The 23607-nt window shown below is 47.4% G+C and overlaps 1 protein-coding gene and 1 long non-coding RNA gene across 4 annotated transcripts in view; both read left to right on the top strand.

Annotated features, from left to right (window-relative positions):
- LOC310766605 overlaps positions 1 to 23607 on the top strand; it is a 157834-nt gene that overhangs the window by 79294 nt on the left and 54933 nt on the right. The window lies entirely within an intron of this gene.
- On the top strand, positions 1925 to 19384 carry CKB (creatine kinase B). 3 transcript variants are annotated; one of them, XM_083618714.1, is made up of 8 exons: positions 1925 to 2080; positions 3884 to 4093; positions 6599 to 6753; positions 9368 to 9500; positions 10965 to 11136; positions 13572 to 13695; positions 14972 to 15161; positions 18978 to 19384. In XM_083618714.1, exons 2-8 carry the CDS (start codon positions 3901 to 3903, stop codon positions 19154 to 19156), a joined length of 1146 nt encoding a protein of 381 aa, XP_083474840.1. In that variant the 5' UTR covers positions 1925 to 2080; positions 3884 to 3900; the 3' UTR covers positions 19157 to 19384. The 3 variants fall into 3 exon arrangements, with proteins under 3 accessions (XP_083474840.1, XP_083474842.1, XP_083474841.1); XM_083618716.1 differs by lacking the exon at positions 3884 to 4093 and adding an exon at positions 4586 to 4773 and having other exon boundaries at positions 1934 to 2080; XM_083618715.1 differs by having other exon boundaries at positions 1960 to 2080; positions 3888 to 4093.

Genomic DNA, 23607 nt, shown 5'->3' with positions numbered 1-23607 from the left:
GGCACTGTTTCTCATGCCATGTACAAAAGTCAAATTGAATCTTACTGCAACACTGGCAGCAGGACATTTTCATTGACTGCATCCAGAGCAGCAGGCTAGCTTGGGGAGGGGTTGCGTACACAAGGAATGCCGCAAGGCACACAAAGGTTTGCCTTCCAAAACTTTGCAGACACTCCTTGCCCCACCTCACTCTACCCAATGGTAGGACCGGCCCTGAGCCCATTTTTATACCTCCATTTCACTTATATGTGTTGACTGGCAACACAAGGGATTTGGAACTGGGAGTGCTGAAAGGCTCATGTCCTGTAGGCAGCTGGCTGGAACAGGATCCTGGGATAGATTAAAATAATAATAATAATTATCTTACATTTATATCCCATCTTTTTCTCCAAGGAGCTCAAGGTGACCTACATAGTTCTCCCTCTCTCCATTTTATCCTCACAACGACCCTGTGAGGTAAGACAAGCAGAGAGACTGTGACTGGCCCAAGGTCACCCAGCAAACTTTATGGCTGTATGGGGATTTAGAGCCCTGGTTTCCCAAGTCCTAGTCCAACACTCTAACCACTACACCTTACTGTCTCTCAATATATATGGAACATTGTCCAGGAGGGCTCATCTTATGACCAGGCCTCAGAGTTATGGGAAAAGGGACTGCCAACTCTTCTCCTGTTGGAGAAGCTGCAAAAGAAATATTGTCAGTTGATGTAGAGAAAGGAAGATTCCTACTGAAGGTTGCTTTTCACACAGAATGGAAGGGGTTAAAAAAATCCTTTGTCTTAAAGAGTCCTTTCCCAATAAGGCCCCTGTTAAAGATTATTTGCTGACCAGGCCTCAGCTGCACCTGCTGAAATTATTTCTGCCCTTCAAGATCGGAGTCCTCAACCACATCTCGCTGCATCTGGGGGAATTTCACTTTCTGTCCAAACCCTTAAAGACACAGGAAATGTCTCATCAGCTCACACACCACACCAGAACCGAAAGAGAACACAAATAAGAGGCATTTCTGCATTTTTCACGCAATTCTGTGATGAGCAGCAACAAATAAAAAATTAAACCAGCTTTTGAATCATACTGTAAAAAAGTAAATTAAAAAAAACTTCTTTCTTTGGTAGATTTAAAAGCTGCAGTCCTATGCATAAGGACTGTCCTGGTCATAAGCCCTATGGAAATTGGTGTGGCACTTACTCCTAAGTAGACTTATGCAGGCTTAGCCTGCAAATGCCAGGCAGAGGCACAATGCAGTTGTGTTTGCAGCCCAGAGCATTCTCGGTAACTTCTGAGAAGTTTACAGAGAAAGGCAGCAAATTGCTCACATGACTCTCAGGTCTGGCCAGCAACAGATCCCTGACAGATCTTGTTTGTATTTCAGTGCATTAAAAATATATATGTCGTCACGTTCCCCCAAAGAGCTGGGAATTTGAAAACCTTGGCACAGACTGGAATGTACCTGGCAACAGAATATTAAGCAGTATTAAGAAAATACATTTGTGACGTCCAATGATGCTGCAAGTTTACTCAGATGCAAGTCCCATTGCATCCAGCTGGGCTTACTCTCAATGATGCATTAAACTTTATTTACATCTTTTTTTTTCCGCCCTGCTTTTCGGGTGGGGACGGGGGACGGGGACGCCGTCCTCCAAAGTCAAGGGTATATAGGACTGCAGCCTCAATCCCATATCCTCAGCCCATGTCCCCGAGGAATTTTCCTTTGCTCTGAAGGTCTTTTGCTTTAGCCTGTCAGAGAGTTTTAAAGTCCGGGGCTCCATCACTTTCTCTTTCAACCTCCGCCCCTCCCCCCCCCGCCTCCCCAATCTGACTGGGGAGGCTGGACAGCAAACTGGGGAGCGATAATAGGCAAGAAAAGACGGAGTGAGCTCACCCCTCCTCGAGAGCCGGGATCCAATGGAATGAATGGAATATAAATACTAGCCAATAGGCAGCGTGCTCTGGGTATCTATAAAAGTGATGGGAAGGTGGGGGCCAGGTTCCATTCCCGGCAGGTCTTTCTGGGAGAGCTGTAGGGTTGTAAGAGGCAAAGGGAACAAGCGCTTTGCCTTTTCTCGTCTTTGAAGCCCTCGGTAAGTTTTTGGAGACCAGGCGGAGCAGCAGCAGCTGCGGTCCTCTTTAGCAATGGAATGAGACTCCGGTTAGAGATGCAGGCTGGGAGGAAAAGGAGATCGGGTGGTGACGGCGGCTGTTGTTTTCCTTTTTAGGGAAAAGCAGCCAAGAAATTGCATAGGGATAAAGAGAGTTTTTTTTTTTTTGCAGGGGGTGGGGTTGCCCCAAGATGCGCGTTTGTACGCTTCTTGGGCTTGGAAGGGAACGAAGATGCTAGATTTTATTCCAAGGCGCGGGGTGGGGGAGAGGACGCAGCTCAGAGCTAGGAATGCGTCCACCATAACCAAGAAACAGAGAGATGCTTCAAACATTGGATGCCTCGCTTAAAAAAATTAAAATTCTTCTGCTGCAGGTATATTGCTAGGACGCCTCAGTCCAGCTCAGCTGATATTTAGCAGGGTGTTCGCATCCACTCATCCCTCGCCGAGGTCTCCAAAGCAGGCAGAGGAATGCGTTATATAATGGGGACTGTTTCATTTTCCATTATTTTCCTCCCGAGCTAAGCGATCGAGTGGAGAAGAAAGAGAGCCCTTGTAGCGAATCAGGACTTCTTTTTTTAAAGGGGGGTTATTAGAAAATATTTGGATCGGTTCTGCGGAGCAGAACTGCCCCCCTTGAGAGTGGAGAGAGAGAAAAAGAGTCAGGCGCTGCGGAGAAGCCCCAGGAATCTGGGCGCGCTCGCCGCGTCTTCCTCCCCCGAGCCGTGGCGCTGCCGACTTACGAGCTGCAGCCAGCCAGCCGCCCCTCTCCAAAACGCGGGTCTCGGCTCGCCTTGGGTCCGCGGTTCTCCGGGCTGCCCCCGAGCCTCGAGCAAGGCAGAAGGAGCCGGCTGCATCGCGGCGGGCGGGCGGGGCGGGGCGGCGAGAGCGCGGCCGTGCGCTCTGGGCGCCTCGAGCCCGCGCCCTGCCTGCCTGCCTGCTTGCTCCAAGGGGCGGGAGGCTTCCCTGCCCTCCGAGATGCACCAGCAGCAGGCAGTCCGTGCCACCTGCTCCTCGCCCAAGTGCTTCCTAGCGCGCGGCCGAGAAGCGTCGGCCGGATTTCCAGCTTGCTCACCCTCTTTCCCGCCTGCTGGCTTGCTGTGCGCCAAACGCTGCGCATCCCGGACCGGCTTTTCTACTCTTGCAAAAGAGAGGCGAGCCGGGGCCTGGGGCGCGCGGAGAGGCTGGGCTGCTCTCGCTCGCTTTGCAAGTCTCTCCCGGGAGCCCGGATCTCTCTCTGTCTCTCTGCAAGCGAAACTAGGCACCCTTTAGTGCGCGCGTAATTTTGCTAGCGAGGAGCTTGCCTCTTCTGCCTCGCTGCAAAAGAAATCTCTTCCTCCCCGGCCTTGAAGGTCACCCCTTGGGACCGAGGAAAGGAAGGGAGGCGCTCGGTAGCCAAGCTCTTTAAAAGCTCCTGGAGGAAGCGCTTGGGCGGCTTGTTTTCTATTCCTGGCGCTGCCACCGATGCAGCGCCTTGACCTTGGGCAAATCTCTTAGCGACGGCTTCCCCTCTCTTGCGCTGGCCCCGGAGGCGACCTGTGCCAGCAGGAGAGGGAGCCGGGGACGGGGGACGGGACTGAGCCATGTTTGCCAAGTCCCTGGCATTCCTCCAGGAGGGCAGGTGCCAGGCAGGCAGGGTGTTTGAATGGGCAGGTAGGACAGGCGGCAAGGTGACCTTGCTCCGTGGCCCAGCCTCCTTCCGGAGAGCGACTGCTAAGTCAGTGCCCTGCGGGAAGAGGCAAGGTGATGGCAACACGCTCTCTTCTTCTTCTCCTTCTCCCCTAGCCAGTCAGGTGCCAGCCATGCCATTCTCAAACAGCCACAACCTCCTGAAGTGCAAGTACTCTGCGGAGGATGAATATCCCGATCTGAGTGTCCACAACAACCATATGGCTAAAGTGTTGACCTTGGAATTGTATGCCAAGCTGAGGGAAAAAAAGACTGCTAGCGGCTGCACCGTGGATGATGTGATTCAAACTGGGGTGGACAACCCAGGTAAAAAATAATAATGGACACCTGCTTTGATCCGGATCTGTTCTCCCTCCGTTAACGAGGAAGTGCTGCTTTGAAATGGCATCTGGAAGGGGATTCAACCTTGAAGCCTCCAAAAGGCCTGGCTACTTTAAAAAGCCTTGCGTATTGGTGCAAAAGCCCTTGACCACCCAAAACCTTGAAGGTGGCTTTATTCAAGGAAAATAAATCCGGTCATTACATGCAATGGCCTCCACGGTCTCTCAGCAAATCCCTATGTAAATACCCTGCTAAATATGCAAACTGCTGCACAAGAAGAATTTTTCTTTTTAACCTAAGTTCTTAAAACTGAGGCTGTGTTATATATATTAAAAATTTCCCTTCCTTGGTTGTCTTCCGTGGCACTTCTTTGGCAAATTAAAGGGGAGCAGATCTTGGTGACCTTTTTTGCTGTCTGTCTTAACGCTGCCGTGTTTGCGTTTTGTTTTGTTTTTGTCACGCATCCTCTCTCTCTAGCAAGGATAAAATGGCCCTCTTTAATAACCAGAAGCTGCCTGCCGATGAGGAATACCCAGACCTGAGCGTCCACAACAATCATATGGCCAAGGTCCTAACCCCGGAATTGTACCAGAAACTGAGAGAAAAAGTAACCTCTAGCGGCTGCACCGTGGATGATGTCATTCAGACTGGGGTTGATAATCCTGGTAAAAAGCCTTGATTGAGATTCTTCTCTGGACCGGTGGCTTTTTGCTTAGGCTGGCATTGACCCCTGTGTATGTGTTTGTGTCTGAAGCCGTAGCTGTGATTGCGGAAACGTTCCAGCAATTTTACGAGAAGTGTGGTTCCAATGAAACGAGTTACGCAACTGAGCCGAGCTCATAATTTGTGATGGAGTTTCTTAAGGCTTGCTCCCCCCCCCCACCCCACACTTCCTAATTTGGAAACAGTGCCCTGTGCCATTAACCTTAATGGCTTTAAAAGGAGATTAGGAAAAGACAGGAACGTGGTTACTAGTCACGATATCTATATGTACAGGATCAGAGCTGGAGTTCTCTGAATATTGGTTGCTGGGGAATGGCAGCAGGAGAGCAATGTTGTTCTCGTGCTTTTGGGTTTCCCTTAAAAACTCTCCCTCCCTGCCCAAGGTATACCTTGGAGTACCAGACATTTGCCCGAGGGCTGCCGTCTTGAAGTACCAGACATTTGCCTGAGGGCTGCTCTCTTGACGTCCTGCTTGTAAGTTTCTCGGATGTCTGGGCAGCTAGGTTGGAGACAGGATACTAGACTAGGTGGCCTCTAGGTTTGCAATTTTTTGGGGGGGGGGGAATCTGTGTTAACAACTGGACAGGCTCCTGAACTGTGTGCAGCTTTGTATAATAGCGATTGCATCATCTAAGCAGTATGACATTTCCGAACAAGGTTTTTTTGGCCTTCATGGTCCTATATTGGTTCCAGGCAATACATACTTTGGTTAGCTCCATTGGAAACTAGTTCCTTAAAGGATGGCCCACCCCCAGACAGCATAAACACACACAGCATGAAGCTAGAATGTATGCCATGATTATGTGAATCACAGGATTTAGCACTGGGTGCAGAACTTGGTTTCCTGGGAAACTTGGCTGGCTGATGGAGAGAAAATGTTTGCAGTCCTTACTGCAGTTCCTGCTGAAACTTCAGAAGCCAAAGGATTCTCTTGATAAAATTCCAGAGGTTTGAGTGTGAAGCTTCTTCTCTTCATAATTCCTTGTTCCTGCAATATTAAATGGTGCAAAAAGGAAATGAAAAAATAACTAGAGTTATGCAGGAAGACGGCTCTCCCTCCCCCTCAAATTGCATCATGCGTACTAGCTTCAGAATCTTGATTAACTGGGTCAGAATTTTAATGTTGATGCTGAAAATACAAAGCCCTGTAAATGAGAAATGGTGGCCAGACTCTTTGAAGAGGCCAGTATGGGGCTTGCCAAGCTGTAACCTTCCACTGGGTGATTATATTCTTACGTGGAATAGATGCAATTGAAATCAATCAACTTTAGTCCTTCAGTTTCAATGGGTCTACTCAGAATATGAATGACGATGAATAATTGCCCATTGTCAGTAATCTGCCAGGCTCTTTCTCAATACTAGGCAGTGCCCCAAAGCTAGAAACCCTTTGTAATATCAATGAACAAAAACCAGTTAATTGTGACCGTCCAAGTCTAGTTTCGGGATTTCATAATGTTGAATGGGGACAGTGATCCAGGCACCTTTGCTAAAACTAGCTTTCTAAAAATATTGCATTTTTGTTGTTGATGTAAGCTGGTGTTCCAGATGGTCATATGCATTTGTCTGCAAACTGCAAAATTGATTGAATTGGGCTTCGGCCTTTACACCACAGTGAAGCATGCTTTACTTATACCTTATAAAGTGAATGGCGTACAAAATCTGTTTTTGTTCTTCCTGATGACTTGAGTGCATGAAGCTGTTGGTATCTTGGAACTAGACTCGAGCACCATCCAAACGTTGGCTTTTCTGGCTTCTTGACCTCTGTAGGGCACCCCTACATTTTGACAGTAGGATGTGTAGCCGGTGATGAGGAATGCTACGACGTGTATAAGGAACTCTTTGACCCCATTATTGAAGACCGACATGGAGGCTACAAGCCTACAGACCAGCACAAGACGGACCTGAATGCCGATAACTTGCAGGTAGGATAAACCTCTTTAGGTTTGTTGGAATTGCATTTTAAATTGACCTTCCAGGGCTGACAGGACTTCAGTACATCTGGAGTGGGGAGGCAAAAGCTCTCTTGCCCTGGAACAATATCATAGGTACTTGCCAAATGTTACACCCTGCCTAGGCGCTGCCTCTTGCAAAAGCGCAACAGGCTTCCTTGAAGGCATCCTTAGTTTGACCTTGATATTTGCATGGGTTGACTAGGATCACTGCTCCTGCTGGAAGAATAGTAGACTCAGACTTGTAGAGTTGGGGAAGGGACACCGGGGGCCAACCTCCTGCAATGCAGGAATTTTAACGAAAGCATCCACGACAGATGTCCATCCAACCTCTGCTTACAAACCTCCAAGGAAGGAGAGTCCATCACCTCCCAAGGGAGACCGTTCCAATGTCAAAGAGCTCTTGCCATCAGAAAATTCATCCTGATGCTTAGTTGGAATTTCCTTGAAACTTGAAGCCACTGGTTCAAATCCTACCTTCTAGAGCAGGAGGAAACAAGCTTGCTCCCTCTTCCACATGACAACCCTTGAGATATTTGAAGATGGCAATCATATCCCCTCTTTTCTAGGCTCAACATACTCAACTCCCTCAACCCTTCCTCATATGGCTGGTAATAAAGTAATAAACTCCCCCAAAGAGCATGTTAGCACAGCCACCGAGACGGATCCAAACCCATATTTCTTAAAAGAGGTGATTCTTTCCATTAAAAAGCCCTAATAATGGCTGTCTAGGCATATATGCAGACCTAGATAATGAGAATTTATTAGGCTTGGTTGTGTGTAGGGGGGCAAACGCCATTTGTAGATTGGTACTTATTGTGAGTGCCTGGTGGCTAGTGCTTCTTGGAGCAATTCTGGTGAGACATGTTCCTCTTAAAGGAGGCATATGGTGCCTCTGAATGAGATTGGTGCAGGATTACTTTCTCCCCTTTGCTTCTCTGCTGCTTCTGCAAAGTTAACCCCTCCTCCCTCTGTGCCCCACTCACCCCAGTGTGAAGTTTGGAAGGAAGAACAATTCCTAAGAAAGGAATAGAGTAGCCAGCAATATTTTGATCGTCTGCATAAAACTGATATTGCTACATGTGGCTGAGAAAACCGATCTGTCTATACCTGTGGTTCTCAGACTTTTTCCTCTGGGCCACACTTTCAGAAGAAAAAATTTGCTCATGCCACACCATTATTTTTTGGTTGGAAAATGAAAGGAACAACTCTTAGCAGTGCTTGATTTATGGCACGGAACACAACTATTTTATAACATGGTTACAGGACATCCAGGAAGTATAAAACAATGCGGCTACGTATGATTAGGAATCATTCCCAAAATATAATAGATTGTCCTTGGATCTTCCTCCCCCACACATGTTGAGTAGCACTGATCCATTCACACAGCCAGGGATACTGGGATTGAATGAGCCCTAGATCACGTTGATGGCTGTTGGTTTTAGTGGTGCCATTAGGTAATCTTGGACTTTTAGATGTAATGAGCTTATGGGGCCCCCCTCTGGTAAGCTGTGTTACTTCCAAATGCGGTAGGCTTGACTTGCTGTGCTGGGGGTCTCATTCTGCTGTGTGGGGCCTGGGATCTCAGCCCCCAAGTCCTAACCTGAGTGAGCTACTAGCTGGATTTGACCAGCAAGCAGTCTTTCTGTGTGTTTGGAAGGTAACTTCTTTCCTGTTTAATGTTCTGTGTGCGCACATAAACACCTGCACACTAAATCTATGGTCCTGTCCACACCATATATATAAAAAACACATTTATACCACTTCAACAGTCAGGGCTTTCCCCAACGAATCCAGGGAACTGGAGTTTGTTAAAGGTGCTGAGAATTGTTACTCTGCGAGTAATAAATGGCAATTCTAAGGGTTCTTGAGGTTGAAGAGGGGAAACCATGGCTGTTGAAGTGGGATGAATTTGCTTGGAAGGGATGGTGTCGATGTGGCCAGAGCTTGTTTAGTTTAAATTGTAGCCGCTTCCCAGGATTGCTAGGTGGCCTGGTCTCACGGACAAACTGAATCTTGCCGCTTTTCCTCCTTGACCACATCCAACAATCGGGAGGGTTGTGGAGCAGGGGCAGGACACATGCCTGGAATGCAGAAGGCCCCAGGTGGAATCCCCAGCACCTCTAGGTAGGGCTGGGAGAGATCTCAAAACCTGGAATTTCTGTCAGTTGGTGTGTCAACAATACCAACGATGGAACTGAAACTTGTATATTATCATGTGAACCACCCTGCGATCTTGTGTATTATCATCATCATCATCATCATAATAGCAGCAAACTGCCTTATTAATATAGTAACCCCAAGGACTAGATGATCCTCGGGGTCCCTTCTAACTCTACAATATATATATATATATATCGTGGCAGCTGAGAACTTGTGATCTGCTGGCTGGGAAATGCATCTGCACCATCTATAATGCATGGCTGTGAGGCAGGCCATTAAAGTTTCAGTGCAGAAGCTTTGCTGAATGACTTGTGTTTTAATTCCCGGGTTGTTGCACTCATTAAATGCTGGGCAGGACAGCCTGATGGATCGTCTGCGGTTGCGCCGGGGTTGGTTCTAAGACGTTCCTTCCTGTATCTTGCAGGGTGGCGATGACCTGGATCCCAACTACGTCCTGAGCTCACGTGTCCGAACTGGTAGGAGCATCCGTGGCTTCTGCCTGCCGCCTCATTGCAGCCGAGGAGAGAGGCGTGCTATCGAGAAGCTGTCCGTGGAAGGTAAAAGGTTCTGGCATTTGCATGCTGCAAAAAAAAGCAGCGAGCAGAGACTCTAGCCTGTAGCCCTGAACGTAACCTGATCACGTGGGCCAAGGAAGAATGCAAAACGCATGAATCATTCAAGCCTTGTATACGATGACATACGAGTTCCAGTTAAACAAGGCGTTTGGGAATGAATCCTCTCTGGGAGCGCCCCCCCCCCCAGTTTAGGTTCTTGGCAGCATTTGGGAAGCTGGCACCTCTGTTCCATAGCACCTCTTTAAAAGACAAAAAGGACTGCATTGTTGTCTCCAAAAGGTGAAATGTGGAAGAGGAAGTTTATTGTGCAATAAAGGCAAGCACACAGCCAGACAAGCCACACCTGCGGCAGGAAGCTGGAGGAGTTCTGTGTTCTTTCCCATGCTTGCATAATAAGCCTTAGCTCCTCCCTGGTATGGAAAAGCATACCTGAGCGCAGATAAGCAAGCGTTGCTTCTTGGTATCTGACAACTTAATAGGGCAACAAAAGGGTGAAGAATAGTGGGCTCGGATTCCTCTTTTTCTGTTCCCCCATCCCCGACTACCTGGGGAAATTGCCAGCTAAGCCGGTGGAGAATTAAAAAATTACATATAAGCACACCTGAGTTGCCATGCTAAGCTTGGATTTGCTGCCATCTTGGTATGCTGAGGTCATGTCTGCGGCATGCATTTGAAGCACATGACTTCACCCAAAGAATCCTCGGAATTGCAGTTTACCCTTAGCGGAGCTACAAGGATCAGCACCTTCGACAAACAGCAGTTTGCAGGATGGGGGAGGGGAGCCACACGAATCAAATCTTAGCGTTGGGACCCAAGGGTCATCTAGACCAACCCCCTGCAATGCAGGAATCTTGGCTAAAGCATCCGTGATGATTGGCCATCCAACCTCTGCTTAAAAACCTCCAAGGAAGGAGAGTCTGCAACCTCCCGAGGGAGACTGTTCCGCTATCAAACAGCTCTTACTATCAGAAAGTTCTTCCTGATGTTTAGTTGGGATCTCTTTTTTTGTAAATTGAAGCCATTGGTTCGAGTCCTAGTTTCCTTTATGATGCGCACTTGTATAATTGAAATAAGAACGTTGTTTGAATTCCCTTAGAGATTGTGACGTGTGTTATGTACTGAAGTTCTCACCCTGGGCCAGCAGGGGGATACTGTAGATAGTTCAGGTCCACATATGCAAATAAGGGATCGAAAGTGACGTTCAGTGATTGGATAGTTACAGAAAGTTGTTACAGCTACGTTGTACTGGAGCTCTATATAAGCAGGCTGACTGAACCCTTCAGTTCAGTTCTGTTCTGGCCTGTGAATAAACAAGAGCTGTTTGAAGAATCGCTATATCGTCTGATATGTTCACCCACAACTTAACAACGTGTTAACTCATTTATTAAAAAAACAACAACAAAACCCCAGTAGTAATTCTGCAAGCCTCTCTCTTGCTTTTTCCAGCTTTGGCTAGCCTGGAAGGGGACCTGAATGGGAGGTACTATGCTCTGAAAAACATGACGGATGCGGAACAGCAGCAGCTCATTGATGACCACTTCCTCTTTGACAAGCCGGTCTCTCCTCTGCTCTTAGCCTCCGGAATGGCACGCGACTGGCCTGATGGCCGGGGCATCTGGTGAGTAACGCCCAGTAGAGGCAACCCTTAAAAAAAATGACGGAAGGAAGGAAATGGGGGGTGCCAATATTGACTTGGCAGGTAGCACCTGATATGTGAAGGTAGATTCTGGTCTTGCATGTCTTCAACAGACAGGAGGAACAAACCCTGGTCAGTAAATAGGAGAATTAAGACCTTTTGAGCCATGATTAAAAAGCAATTGCTTCCAGTGTAAAATGGCCTTAGGGTGCAGCCTTTGTCAACCTGGTGCCCCCAGATGTTTTGGATAACAACTCTGACCACTGGACATGCTGACCAGGGCTGGTGGGAATTTTAGCAACTTCTAGAGGGCCACAGGTTAGCCACCATCCTGTAACTAAACTCACCTGGAGCCATGAGGCTGATTCCAAGGGAGGTGTTGATATCGACTGCTCTTCTGATAAAACAGTTTCACGACCTATTATCGAGCAGCTGTTCCCAAAGCAATGGTATCCCCTTCCAGGATCTTAGCTTGGCCTCAAAGAATAAAGGCAACGTGAAGCGTTCCCTAGATTGCCCTGATATTCAGTTGTAGTGTGTGAATTTTGTATTGGGAGCAAGCCAAGTCATGTGCCAGGGAGTGCCGGTTCTGGGATGGGAATGAATCCCTGCTATGCAAATAAATCCAGCATCGCTCACTTCTCCAAGTAGCCTGGATTGTAGATGTGGGCATCCCCCTCCGGTATGATTTAGGGTTGTTATACATAAGAGGATGAGAGTTTTAAATGGCACAGCCATGTCTTGGCAAGAATATTTGGAAGTCTGAACTTGTCCCAAAGCGAAGATCAGAGCTAGGAATTGAGGATTTTAAAAGCAGAATGCCAGTGACTATTGCAGGCACTGAAAATCTTTCAGTAAGGTTTTATTACAACCTTTCATAATACAATCCAGTAAAAAACCAACTGATCTAAACGAGAGACGGAGAAGTATGCAAAGTCTCACAGGTATATCTTAACTTGTCCCACACCGAAAATGGTGAACCTTCCCAGCTCTCACCTGTGAGCTTCCCTTTCTTCTCCCATCCTGCCTCTCACACAGGGTTCTTCACCAAGCTTCCCTCACCTTCGTCTGTATGCAAAACCTCTCATAAACACTGAGTAAAGGTAAAGGGGACTCCTGACCATTAGGTCCAGTCGTGACCGACTCTGGGGTTGCGGTGCTCATCTGTTTTATTGGCCGAGGGAGCCAGCGTACAGTTTCTGGGTTATGTGGCCAGCATGACTAAGCCGCTTCTGGCGAACCAGAGCAGCGCACAGAAACGCCATTTACCTTCCCGCCGGAGTGGTACCTATTTATCTACTTGCACTTTGAGGTGCTTTCGAACTGCTAGGTTGGCAGGAGCAGGGACCAAGCAATGGGAGCTCGCCCCGGCGCGGGGATTCAAACCGCCAGCCTTCTGATCGGCAAGTCCTAGGCTCTATGGTTTAACCCACAGCACCACCCGCATTCCTTAAACACAGAGTAGACAATAAAAAAACAACAACACAAAGAAACAGAGTAAAGTAGCAAAAACAAAGTGGGGGGGGATATTAGAGATAAAAATATTAAAGGAGTGAAAAAAGAAAATAATTAAGAAAAAAGATAAAGAAAATCATCATTGAGGAGGAGTTTATTTGCAAGGCACCTTCGAACCCTAACACCCCTAGCCTAACTAGGCTTCCATTCATGGATGGGACTAAGATCCAGTAGATGTTCCTACTGTCAGAATTTCCACTAATTTACCTCACTGCACTGCAGCTCTTGCTGTGCCCCCAAATCTCTAGAGCAGGGTTTTTTTGGGGGGTGGGGGGGTGGGGACACAAGAAACTCTAGGGACAAGGGGAGATCTTGATAGTCGCTTCCCTCCACAGTCTTCTACTGGTGGGAATGATAAGTTAGCAGAATTCCAATTGTGGGATCCGCCTGCCAATGGGATCAAACTCAGGATCTCGGTCCAATCCCATTTTATCCTTGCAACAAACCGACGTAGATTAGGCTGAGAAATGGTGATTTGCCAGGGCTCCCTACTTGGGATCCGAATGCAGATCGCCAGGTTTTGAGTGCATTGTGTTACCCACTGCACAACCCTGATTTGTTGCTGGTTTAGAAACCCAAAAGTCTTTACCAGATGGATCCCTACATTTCCAAGGTTTTCTTGTTCAGCTGAAAGCTAAAACAGTCAATCTGCGGTCTGCATAACATTTGGTTGAAGGCAGAAAGCTCAAAACGCCCTGGGGTAGTTTTGATGGCCATCTAAGAGGGGGGTGGGCTTCTGCAAAGTCACCGTGGGCAAAGAAAGCGTCTGTGGAAGGTATCTCAAAAGCTACAACTACTGATGGAGCAAGGTTTAAAAATGTGGCTAGCTTAACTTAGATCTATGGCTTGAGGAAAGGTTAAAGGAACAGCTCTCAACGCTGTCCCTGCTTTGTGTCCTTCAGGCACAATGACAACAAGACATTCCTTGTGTGGATCAATGAGGAAGATCACCTTAGAGTTATTTCTATGCAGAAAGGTGGAAATATGAAGGAAGTTTTCACCCGCTTCTGTACTGGGCTAACGCAGGTAAATATAAGTGTGTGTCGAAGCAAGTGGAAGTCTTCTCCCTCCCTCCCTCCCTCCCTCCCTCCCTCCCTCCCTCCCTCCCTCCCTGTGTGTGTGTGTTTGTGTTTTGATGTGGTGCAACCTTCTCTGCAGAGCTCAAAAGTGCTGACCTAAGTGTCGGCTCTAAACTCAATGCAGCAGAGCGTGGCTTTGCGAATTCCCAGTTCAGGCAGAGGTGGTGGCGCAGTAAGAAGAGAATGCAGCTGCGTCCTGGCAACAGAGCCCCTGTGCCTGCGCTGGAGTGCTTCTTACCTTCGTATCCGGAGGAATGAGAAGTCTCGGGCAATTGACCTTGGCCATGTGCTCCCAGGGGGAAGGCCTGTCTCTGAAATTTCTGGAGAGCACTGGAATGCAGGCAACCCTGCATGCTTAAAGCTGTCCTCTTCAGATGGAAGCACGGTGCTCTTTGCGGTTGCCTGCATGTACGCAGCAACCTGGTAGGCTCAAATAGATGCTCTAAGGCACATCTGTAGTGGAAGGCTTTTGTAATCTGTTCCTAAGGTGTACCCCTCTGAAAGGGGTAAGAGGGCAGGCTTCTCTTCTGTGTTTCCAAATCTTGCATTAATCATCCGGGTATTTGGTCACTGCCTCTAAGAAAAGACTTAGTCGAGTGTGAGGCAGTAGCTACATATTGAGTGGGGAACCTGTCTCAGCCTGAGGGCCACCTTCCTTCACAATCAACCTTCCAGGGGCCACATGCTTGTGGTGAATGGAGCCAGCTGCAAAAGTTGGCAGAGAAACAGGTGCAGTTGGCAGTAACAAAGCCAGAAAATTTTCATGCTCTTCCACCTCTTCATCCTGGCAGGCAAGAGGCATTTTTTTGCCTTTTGAGGACATACTCCTGAAGGGCTGCATTAAGCCTCAAGGCTGTGAGGCCATGTTGTGTAGTGGTTAGAGTGCTGGGAGACCAGGGTTCAAATCCCCACGTAGCATGAAGCTCACTGGGTGAGCTTTGGGCCCAGCCACTGCATAAGCTCCTGGTTTCATCTCCCTTTTATCATCGCAACTACACAGACCATTAGGTCAGGTTGAGAGACTGTGGCTGGCTTCCTGGCTGAGTGCGGATTTGAACCCTGATCTCACAGGTCCCTAGCCCAGTACTCTAACTGCTTCAGCCGATTGACTTCTACCACACTGCAATTATAGTCATGAAGAGGCCTTGCAGCTCCTTAATCTTGAGAGAGGGAGGCGTTTCTTCATAATGGCCTGTCTTTTTTTCCACCCCTGACACACCTAGATTGAAAACCTCTTCAAATCCAAAAACTACGAATTCATGTGGAACCCTCACCTGGGCTACATCCTGACCTGTCCATCCAACCTCGGGACAGGGCTCCGTGCCGGAGTGCACATTAAGCTACCCCACCTGGGCAAGCATGAGAAATTTGGCGACATCCTCAAGAAGCTGAGGCTGCAGAAACGGGGCACAGGTGAGGAACCCAAAGCCTGGACTTGGGGCTTTATATCAAATTTACTCCTTGCTCTTTTGGCAAGAGCAAGTGGTACTTGGGCTGTCCCGCAGACCAAGCCATCAAAATATGCGAAATGATCACAGCAGGCATTAAAAAATTGAACATTGAAAATTAGGGCTGTGCACGACCATTCTCTCGATTTGATGGCCGGATCCAGCACTTTGGAATGGCCCTGATATAACCCTGAGGGCAGCCAGACACCGGTCAAAGCAGTGAACCCACTTCATGCAGTTGGAGCTGGGGAATCGTGTGCAGGGTTTTTTTTGAGGGGGGTGGGGAGAGCCCTGATTAAGCATACAGGGGGAAGATAAGGTCATGACAATAACTTTATTTATATACCACCCATCTGACCGTGTTGCTTCAGCCACTCTGGGTGGCTTGCAACAAAATATTAAAACACAAAAAACCCTCAGGTCCAGCTGTTAGGCTCTAGGTCAGGCACAGGGAACCTTCAGGCAAATTATGCTTGCCGGGGTGCTGAATTGGCCTGCAAACCCTCAGCCGCAGCTGAGAACATATGGCAAAGCTGTGGTTGCAAAGGAGCCTTGGAGTCCATTCTTGATTATTCCTTTGCAAGCAGGGCTTGCCTTCAGCACCAAAAGTGAGCCCTGCTGGGATTGGTGCTATTCAGGAGCTCTTGAGTGTAGCCAATCCCTGCTGTTCATCACTTTTCCTGCTTTCCGCAGGAATCTTTCCAGCCATGGTTTGATTTCAAATAATAATAATAATAATAATAATTAATAATAATAATTTATTATTTGTAGCCCGCCCATCTGGCTGGGTTTCCCCAGCCGCTCTGGGCGGCTTCCAACAAAGATTAAAAATACATTAAAATGTCACACATTAAAAACTTCCCTAAACAGGGCTGCCTTCAGATGTCTTCTAAATGTCAGGTAGTTGTTTATCTCTTTGACATCTGGTGGGAGGGCGTTCCACAGGGCGGGTGCCACTACCGAGAAGGCCCTCTGCCTGGTTCCCTGTAACTTGGCTTCTCGCAGTGAGGGAACCACCAAAAGGCCCTCAGTGCTGGACCTCAGTGTCAGGGCAGAACGATGGAAAGGAAGAATTCAGACCTGCACCTTTGAAGTTGAAAGTGCCTGGTGCAATGCAACACTGGTTGACAGACAAGCCAGTGGAAGGGAGGCTGCATCTGGCCTTCCCCACTTCTGCTCTTGATAGTGCTAAAAAAAGTATATAATCAGGCAGTGGTGCCTATTAGGCAGTGCATCCAAGGTGGGGCACCCTTTGAAATTCATCAGGACAACACTAGGGTTGCTATATCTTGAAGGGCAAAAAATAGGAGAGCTTGAGCTGCTGCCAGCCCGAGAAAGAGGCGCATGGGGCCGTAGCCACACCCATGCACCTCTTTCCCCGGCTCGGGTTGGTAGTGGCCATGGTGTGCAGAGCCTGAGCAGAGGCAGGGTCCCAGCTCCTACCTGATAAATGCTGTGACAGCCTCACTCTGTTGTGGTGCTTCCACTTCCAGGGCACAGTGCCCTCCAAAGCATGTGTGTGCCCCCCCAGCCTCCCCCCAATATTTAAGGGACCCCCCCCAAATCCAGACATTTCCTTTAAAAATGTAAAAAATCTGCCTGGATGAGCATGTTGGCTCCCAAAGAGAGGGCATGTCCTGGTTTTCCCAGACATATGGCAACCCTAGACAACACTGAGTTATTAAGTTGAAATAAATGTGTGATGTTAGATAGCCATTTGCAAATGGCATCCTGTAAACGTAAGAGGCTGATTCCTAAAGACCAATGTAGTGGAGAAAAATCTGTTTTAGGATTCGGTGCAGGAAGGCATAGATCAGGCATGGCCAAACCTGGCCCTCCAGATGTTTTGGGACTACAACTCCCATCATCCCTAGTTAACAGGACCAGTGGTCAGGGATGATGGGAATTGTAGTCCCAAAACATCTGGAGGGCTAAGTTTGGCCATGCCTGGCATAGATGGACTCTGTATTCCTAAATTTCTTAGAGCTGCAGCATGCTACTCGTGTTTTGGAATTTATATCTCCTTATTTGAAGGACCACCCCAAAGCCAGCCTCATAAGTCAAAATAATTAGAAATAACACAGCAATACAACCTCCGGTGCAATAAAATAAGTCATAAATTTGGATCCCATTGTTCGCTTTATTGTACTAGCCTGGCTGTGGGGAACGTCTTTCATCCCTTCAGGCTAACCTTTATGTGCTGCTAATATATAAAAATATCAAAGTGGTTTACAACAACACATAAAAACATATAACAAAAAAATATTAAAAAGTTAAAAACAGACCCATTTCTGTCTAGCTTCAGGCCTGGTTATGGTACTAAAACAACCATTACTGAGGCGCTTGACTTTTATTAGGAGAAAGAGGCTAGAGATCATCTATCGATTCTCGTTGGCCTCTCCGTGTCATTCATCACCATTGATCATGTGTCATTCATCACCATGGTTTCTTTCTGGAGAGACTGTTGGGAGAAGGGATGCCATGTTTATTTAGGAATACATATATATATACACACACATATCCCACAATTCATAAATATCAGAGCAGCTGACAACAATCGTACATAAAAAAACCCATACAGTAGAAACAATATAAAATATTTAAATCAGAGTTCAGCAGTTACAGAAGGATATTTTCTTAATTGTTGGCATAATTTTGGCAGCATGCAAACGTTTTCAGAAGGTGTTCAAAGGTGCGATTAGAAGGCACTTCCTGAATCTCTTTTGGGAAAACTCCACGGGACGGGAGCAGTGACACTAAAGACTCTTGTTGCTGTCAGAGGACCCTCGCCAACTCAGAAGATGGGCAGCAAGGCTCCTGCAGACTGTTTCGGGAGACTGAGCTGGATATTAGGGTTCAGGTCTCCATGAGCTACCCTGGACCCAAGTTGTTCAGGGCTTTATAAATCAATACAAGGACTTTGATGCTTCATTGACTTCACTCCTCCTTGCTGGATCAGTAGCAAAGGAGGGAAACAAAGATGGCTGCCAGCCATATGGGAAAGATATTCTGTGAGAAAAGGTTGAAGGAACCGGAGCCTAGAGAGTGGTGGGTCCAGCTCTGTGCGCCTTCTAGCAGCCCCCTCATTGTGGGAAGCGAAGCTACAGGGAAGCAGGCAACAGGGTCTTCTCGGTATTGGCACCTGCCCCGTTGAGCACCCTCCTATCAGATGTCAAGGGCAGTTGTGCCAACTTGAATAAAATACTGTGGGGGCCCAGGTAAGCCCTGCCCTGCATAATCAATCGCATGATGAAGTGCACACACATCATTGGAATGGGAATGCCCATCAACTTTGTGGGGGCCCAGCCCACCTCAAATATTTTATTGTGGGGGCTTTGGCCCCTAGGAGTTAGCTCCCTATGGTCAAGGAGATGAGGAACCAGATAACCTCTAGAAGACATTTGAAGGCAGCCCTGTATAGGGAAGCTATTTAATGTTTTATTATCTTTTTATATACTGTATTTTCCCATGTATAAGACTATATTTCCCCCCATTTTTTAAAGTTTAAAATTGGGGGTCATCTTACACACAGAATGTTGCAATTATTTATTTCTTAATTTTGGGCTCAAAAAATAGGGGTCGTCTTATATATGGAAAAATCCAGTATGTTGGAAGCCACCCAGAGTGGCTGGGACAAGCCGGTCAGATGGGCACGGAGTACAAATAATAAATTATTATTATTATCTGCAGGGCCAACTTGGGTTTTATGCAGAGTTCTTGGCTCCCTATGGTCAAGTAGATGATCCTCAATTTGATCCTTTTCCTTTTTGGTTTTCCTCAGGTGGAGTTGACACGGCTGCGGTGGGAGGTGTGTTTGATGTCTCCAACGCCGACCGCCTTGGGTTCTCTGAGGTGGAGCTGGTACAGATGGTGGTTGATGGGGTGAAGCTGCTGATCGAAATGGAGAAGCGCCTTGAGAAAGGCCAGTGTATTGACGACCTCATCTCAGCTCAGAAATGAAAAGCACTTTAACACCCCAGCTCTCCCCCATGCTTCTTCCTAACTTATTGGATAATTAATTAAAAAAAAAATGATGCTCCAATCAAAATCCTGGAGTCGAAAGAGAAATTCCCACTTAGTAACACTTGTAGAAAGTCTTCCATCCATATGTGTTAGAGTTTATTTTTTTGATGGCTGAAATGTCACGGAGAAAATGAAATAATAAAAACCATTGTTTGGCCTGACAAATGATTGATTTGTTGCCTTCTGTTTTTCAAGGGCATTTAGTGGCTACATAAGGCTTCTGGCTCCTCAGAGGAATTGGGGATGAACTAAGATTATAAGATAATTTATCCTTTGACTCTAGCTTGCTTCACCAACATCATTCTAGGGCCATTATGAAATCCTGAATTGATATATACCGGTACCCAGAACACACTCTCTCTCCCACACATATTTATGTATCTTCCTATATAAAGAAACATGTAAGATCCGCATGCCTCCCAGTTGAACACCCTCCCATCAGATGTCAAGGGAAGGGGTGCCAACTTGAATAAAATACTGTGGGGGCCCAGCCTGCATAATCGATCACATGACGAAGTGCACACACCCCATTTGAATGGGAATGCCCATCAACTTTGTGGGGCCCCAGTCCCCTCAAATATTTTATTGTGGGGGGTCAAAGCACCCACAGCCCCTAGGAGTTGGCTCCCTATGGTCAAGGAGACAGACTGCAGCATGAGGAATGGCAGCCAGCCCCAGATGAGCTATACAGTGGTACCTTGGGTTACAGACGCTTCAGGTTACAGACTCCGCTAACCCAAAAATAGTACCTTGGGTTAAGAACTTTTCTTCAGGATGAGAACAGAAATTGCGTGCTGGTGGCACGGCAGCAGCGGGAGGCCCATTATCTAAAGTGGTACCTCAGATTAAGAATGGTTTCAGGTTAAGAACGGACCTCCGGAACGAATTAAGTTCTTAACCTGAGGTACCACTGTATATTGAAGGGCGAGGGCAGCCCTGTCCCCACCCCTCCTTTTCACTAGAGCTCAGGGACAGTGTACTTTAGGGTTTTCTCCACCTCATTCTCGAAGCAGCTGAAAGATGGTTTAAGACTTAAGATGGTGACTATCTTCAATGTCTCCTAATGGGGAGTGGCTGGCTGGAACGAGCAATGCTATGCAACATTGGTGCCAACTCCAGGGGGCCGTGGGTGATTGGGTACCCACAATAATATAATTGTGGGGGCTGGGCACCCACAAAGTCCATGAAAAAACCCAGCAGGGGGGCTGGCTCTGAGAGAGCAGCAGTTCAGCTCCATCTTCTGCACAGCCAGCAAACGAGATATCCTTTTCTGGGGGGGGGGGCTTGGATGTGGAGGCACGGGCTGAACCCCCACGGAAAAGGATACCTCACTGGCTGCAGATTGGAGGAGGAAGAGTCGTCACTGCTGCCACCACCCACCGAAAGGTGCACCTTTGACGTCACACACACTGCATGCAGGTGTGTGTGTGATGTCGCATGTCTGTGTTGTGGTGGTGGGCACCCACAAACCTGAGGGTGTGATGGCGCCCCTGCTATGCAACTGGTCTGCTGGCTGGGGCATCACTGCTTACTGTGCCCAGGGTAGGGACACGGTACAGCAACTTAGGACTGGGCGTGAGCACCAACAAAGCCAACCGAGCACTCTTGCCAGTGCACATGCAGAGTCCTGACGATACGATACGATACGATACAATAATCTTTATTGTCATTGTCCCATACAGAACAACGAAATTGAAAAAATCTACATCAGACATTCAAAAACCAACAAGCCTGCTATCCCAGCTATCCCGGCCTGGTTAACTCTCTAAAAACTCTGATACCCCATAATTAAATACAATATACAGTGGTACCTTGGGTTACAGATGCTTCAGGTTACAGACTCCGCTAACCCAGAAATAGTTCCTCAGGTTAAGAACTTTGCTTCAGGATGAGAACAGAAATTGTGCAGTGGTGGCGCGGCGGCAGCGGGAGGCCCCATTAGCTAAAGTGGTACCTCAGGTTAAGAACAGTTTCAGGTTAAGAACAGACCTCCGGAACAAATTAAGTACTTAACCCGAGGTACCACCGTACTCCCATAGAGACTACCTTACACTGCGTTTAAAACCAAAATCGCATTTGGATAGAAACTGTTTCTCAGGCAGCTAGTCCTAGTCTTTATAGCCCTGTACCTTCTTCCAGAAGGCAGAAGCTGAAAGAGATCATTTCCGGGGTGCGCACTATCCTGCGCTATCCCTGCAGCTTTCTTATGACACCTGGAAGCATAGATTTGATCCAAGGTGGGAAGAGTGCACCCAATTATTCTCTCTGCAGTCTTTACAACCCTGGACCTTTGCCCCGTCCCTGCATTGCACAGGTGTGCATCAGTGGTGCCAGATGTGTGGCAGCATCTTTCTGCACTGCTGCTCCTGCTTTGTAGGAGTTTCAAATCACAGCTCTGGGCATCCCTCCTCCTGATCAAAACAGCCGCTGCATTTCATGGCTGCGAAGTCCAGTGCCCTTTCTTTGTTACGAACCACAAAGGCAGTGTGGTATGGCTGAGAAATGCAGCCAGAGACCAAAAGCCCAGGGTTTTCATTGTCTCTTCTTCTGCCTTCATGCAGGGCCTCAATCATGCCGTTTTATTCATACAACAGCCCTTTGAGGTTTGAGTTGAGGGGTAGCAACAGACCGCAAATCACCCAAATCTATGGCTACACAGAGATTTCAACATTGTGTTTCTACCGTGTTGGTCCCAATGCTGTAAGGAGTGGACTACAGTGGCTTTGAGGGTTCATGTGTCTTGAAATACCTGAAGGGCCTGTCAGGCTTGTTCTCCTGTGGTTCCAGAGGTCTAAAACTAATGGGTGGAAATTGCAAGGACATTGGAGCAGCTTTTTAAACAGTGGAACAGATTGCCTTGGGCCAAGCTCTCCTACCTAAACAGGCATTTAGGTAGAAGTTGGGCATATGCTAAAGTTGCATCCTACATTCAGCAGGAGGGTTAGACTATAAGATCTCCTTTTAACTCTATAATCCTGCAAGTGACCTTCAGGTATACTAAACAAGATTGAGTGTCAAATGAACATACAGATTAAATATATATGAGAGTGTAACAGTTACATCAAATTCTCCAAGCACTTCAAATTATTATATCAAGATCTCCTGGGCTGCATCCCAACCGATGCTTCATCAGAATGAAAGGGAGAATTTTTCACAGCTGTGGACTCCATTTATAACTCCTCTTTCGACTTTCCAAAATTGTGCTAGGTCATCTGGTACACTTCTTCTGCAACAACTCAATGCAGTAACAAAGGGTTTGTTGTTCCCAAAGACTATTATATGAAGGAAAAGTTTCAAAATCTAGAAAGGGGTGACCTTGCTGTTGCATAGAATAATAATAATAATAATAATAATAATAATAATAATAATAATAATAATATCCTGCCCATCTGGCTGGGTTTCCCCAGCCTCTCTGGGCGGCTTCCAACTGTATATTAAAAACAATACAGCATCAGACATAAAAAACTTCCCTAAACAGGGCCGCCTTCACTTGTCTTTTAAAAGTAAAATAGTTGTTTATTGCCATGACATCTGCTGGGAGGGCGTTCCACAGGGCAGGTGCCACTACCGAGAAGGCCGTAATGCTTCTGCTCTAACCACTGCACAACACTGACCCTTTTGCCCACTTGTCAGGAGGATGGCACAGATGGCTAACCTACCCTGAGCACTCAAACAACCGCCTTGCTGAGAGATTGCATGACCACCAATCTGTTTTCACTTGGACCACATCTGCATCATACATTTCATGGCTGTCATGGCTTCCCTGCAAAGAATTCTGGGAACTGTAGTTTGTCAAGAGTGCTGAGAGTTTACAGGAGACCTCCTCAGCACCCTTAATGAACCGCACTGCCCAGGATTCTTTATGGGAAGCCATGACTGTTAAAGTAGGACAAAAGTGCTTGAAATGTATGTTGCAAGTGTGGCCTCAGTAAGTAAGCTATTCACCCATAACTATCCTTGCGCCTGAGAGAGAGAGCTGGATGTTCTTTCATTTACAAACACTGCAACACCTTGAGAATTATATTCAGAAGTCTAATGGGGGTCTGGGGACTGATTCTCCACACGGCTTGTTGAGACTGCAAACATGCCATTGATGCTTATCTCTATCAATTTGCAAGCAGAGAATATTTTTCTTCCCCTCAGTGTGATATGTGCTTTGCAGGTAAACCAGGAGAACCGAGACCTGTTCAACATTTCAAAAGGAGATTTGGGGCCATAGATGCCTACTTCCTGGGGGCACTGGGTGCCCGAGCACCCACAAAATTCCCCACAAATTTCAGTGTCAGGGCCATGCACGCTGCGTGGCACCTCCGGCTCCCGGTACCCAGAGTTGCAGGGCCAAGTTGGCACTCCTGCTGCTGACATGCTGTTTGTTAAGTTGTGGGCGA

Source organism: Podarcis filfolensis (genome assembly GCF_964270895.1).
Source record: "Podarcis filfolensis genome assembly, chromosome: 1".
Classification (NCBI taxonomy): Eukaryota; Metazoa; Chordata; class Lepidosauria; order Squamata; family Lacertidae; genus Podarcis; species Podarcis filfolensis.
Note: the sequence above shows the minus strand (reverse complement) of the source record. Positions and strands in the feature narration are given on the sequence as shown.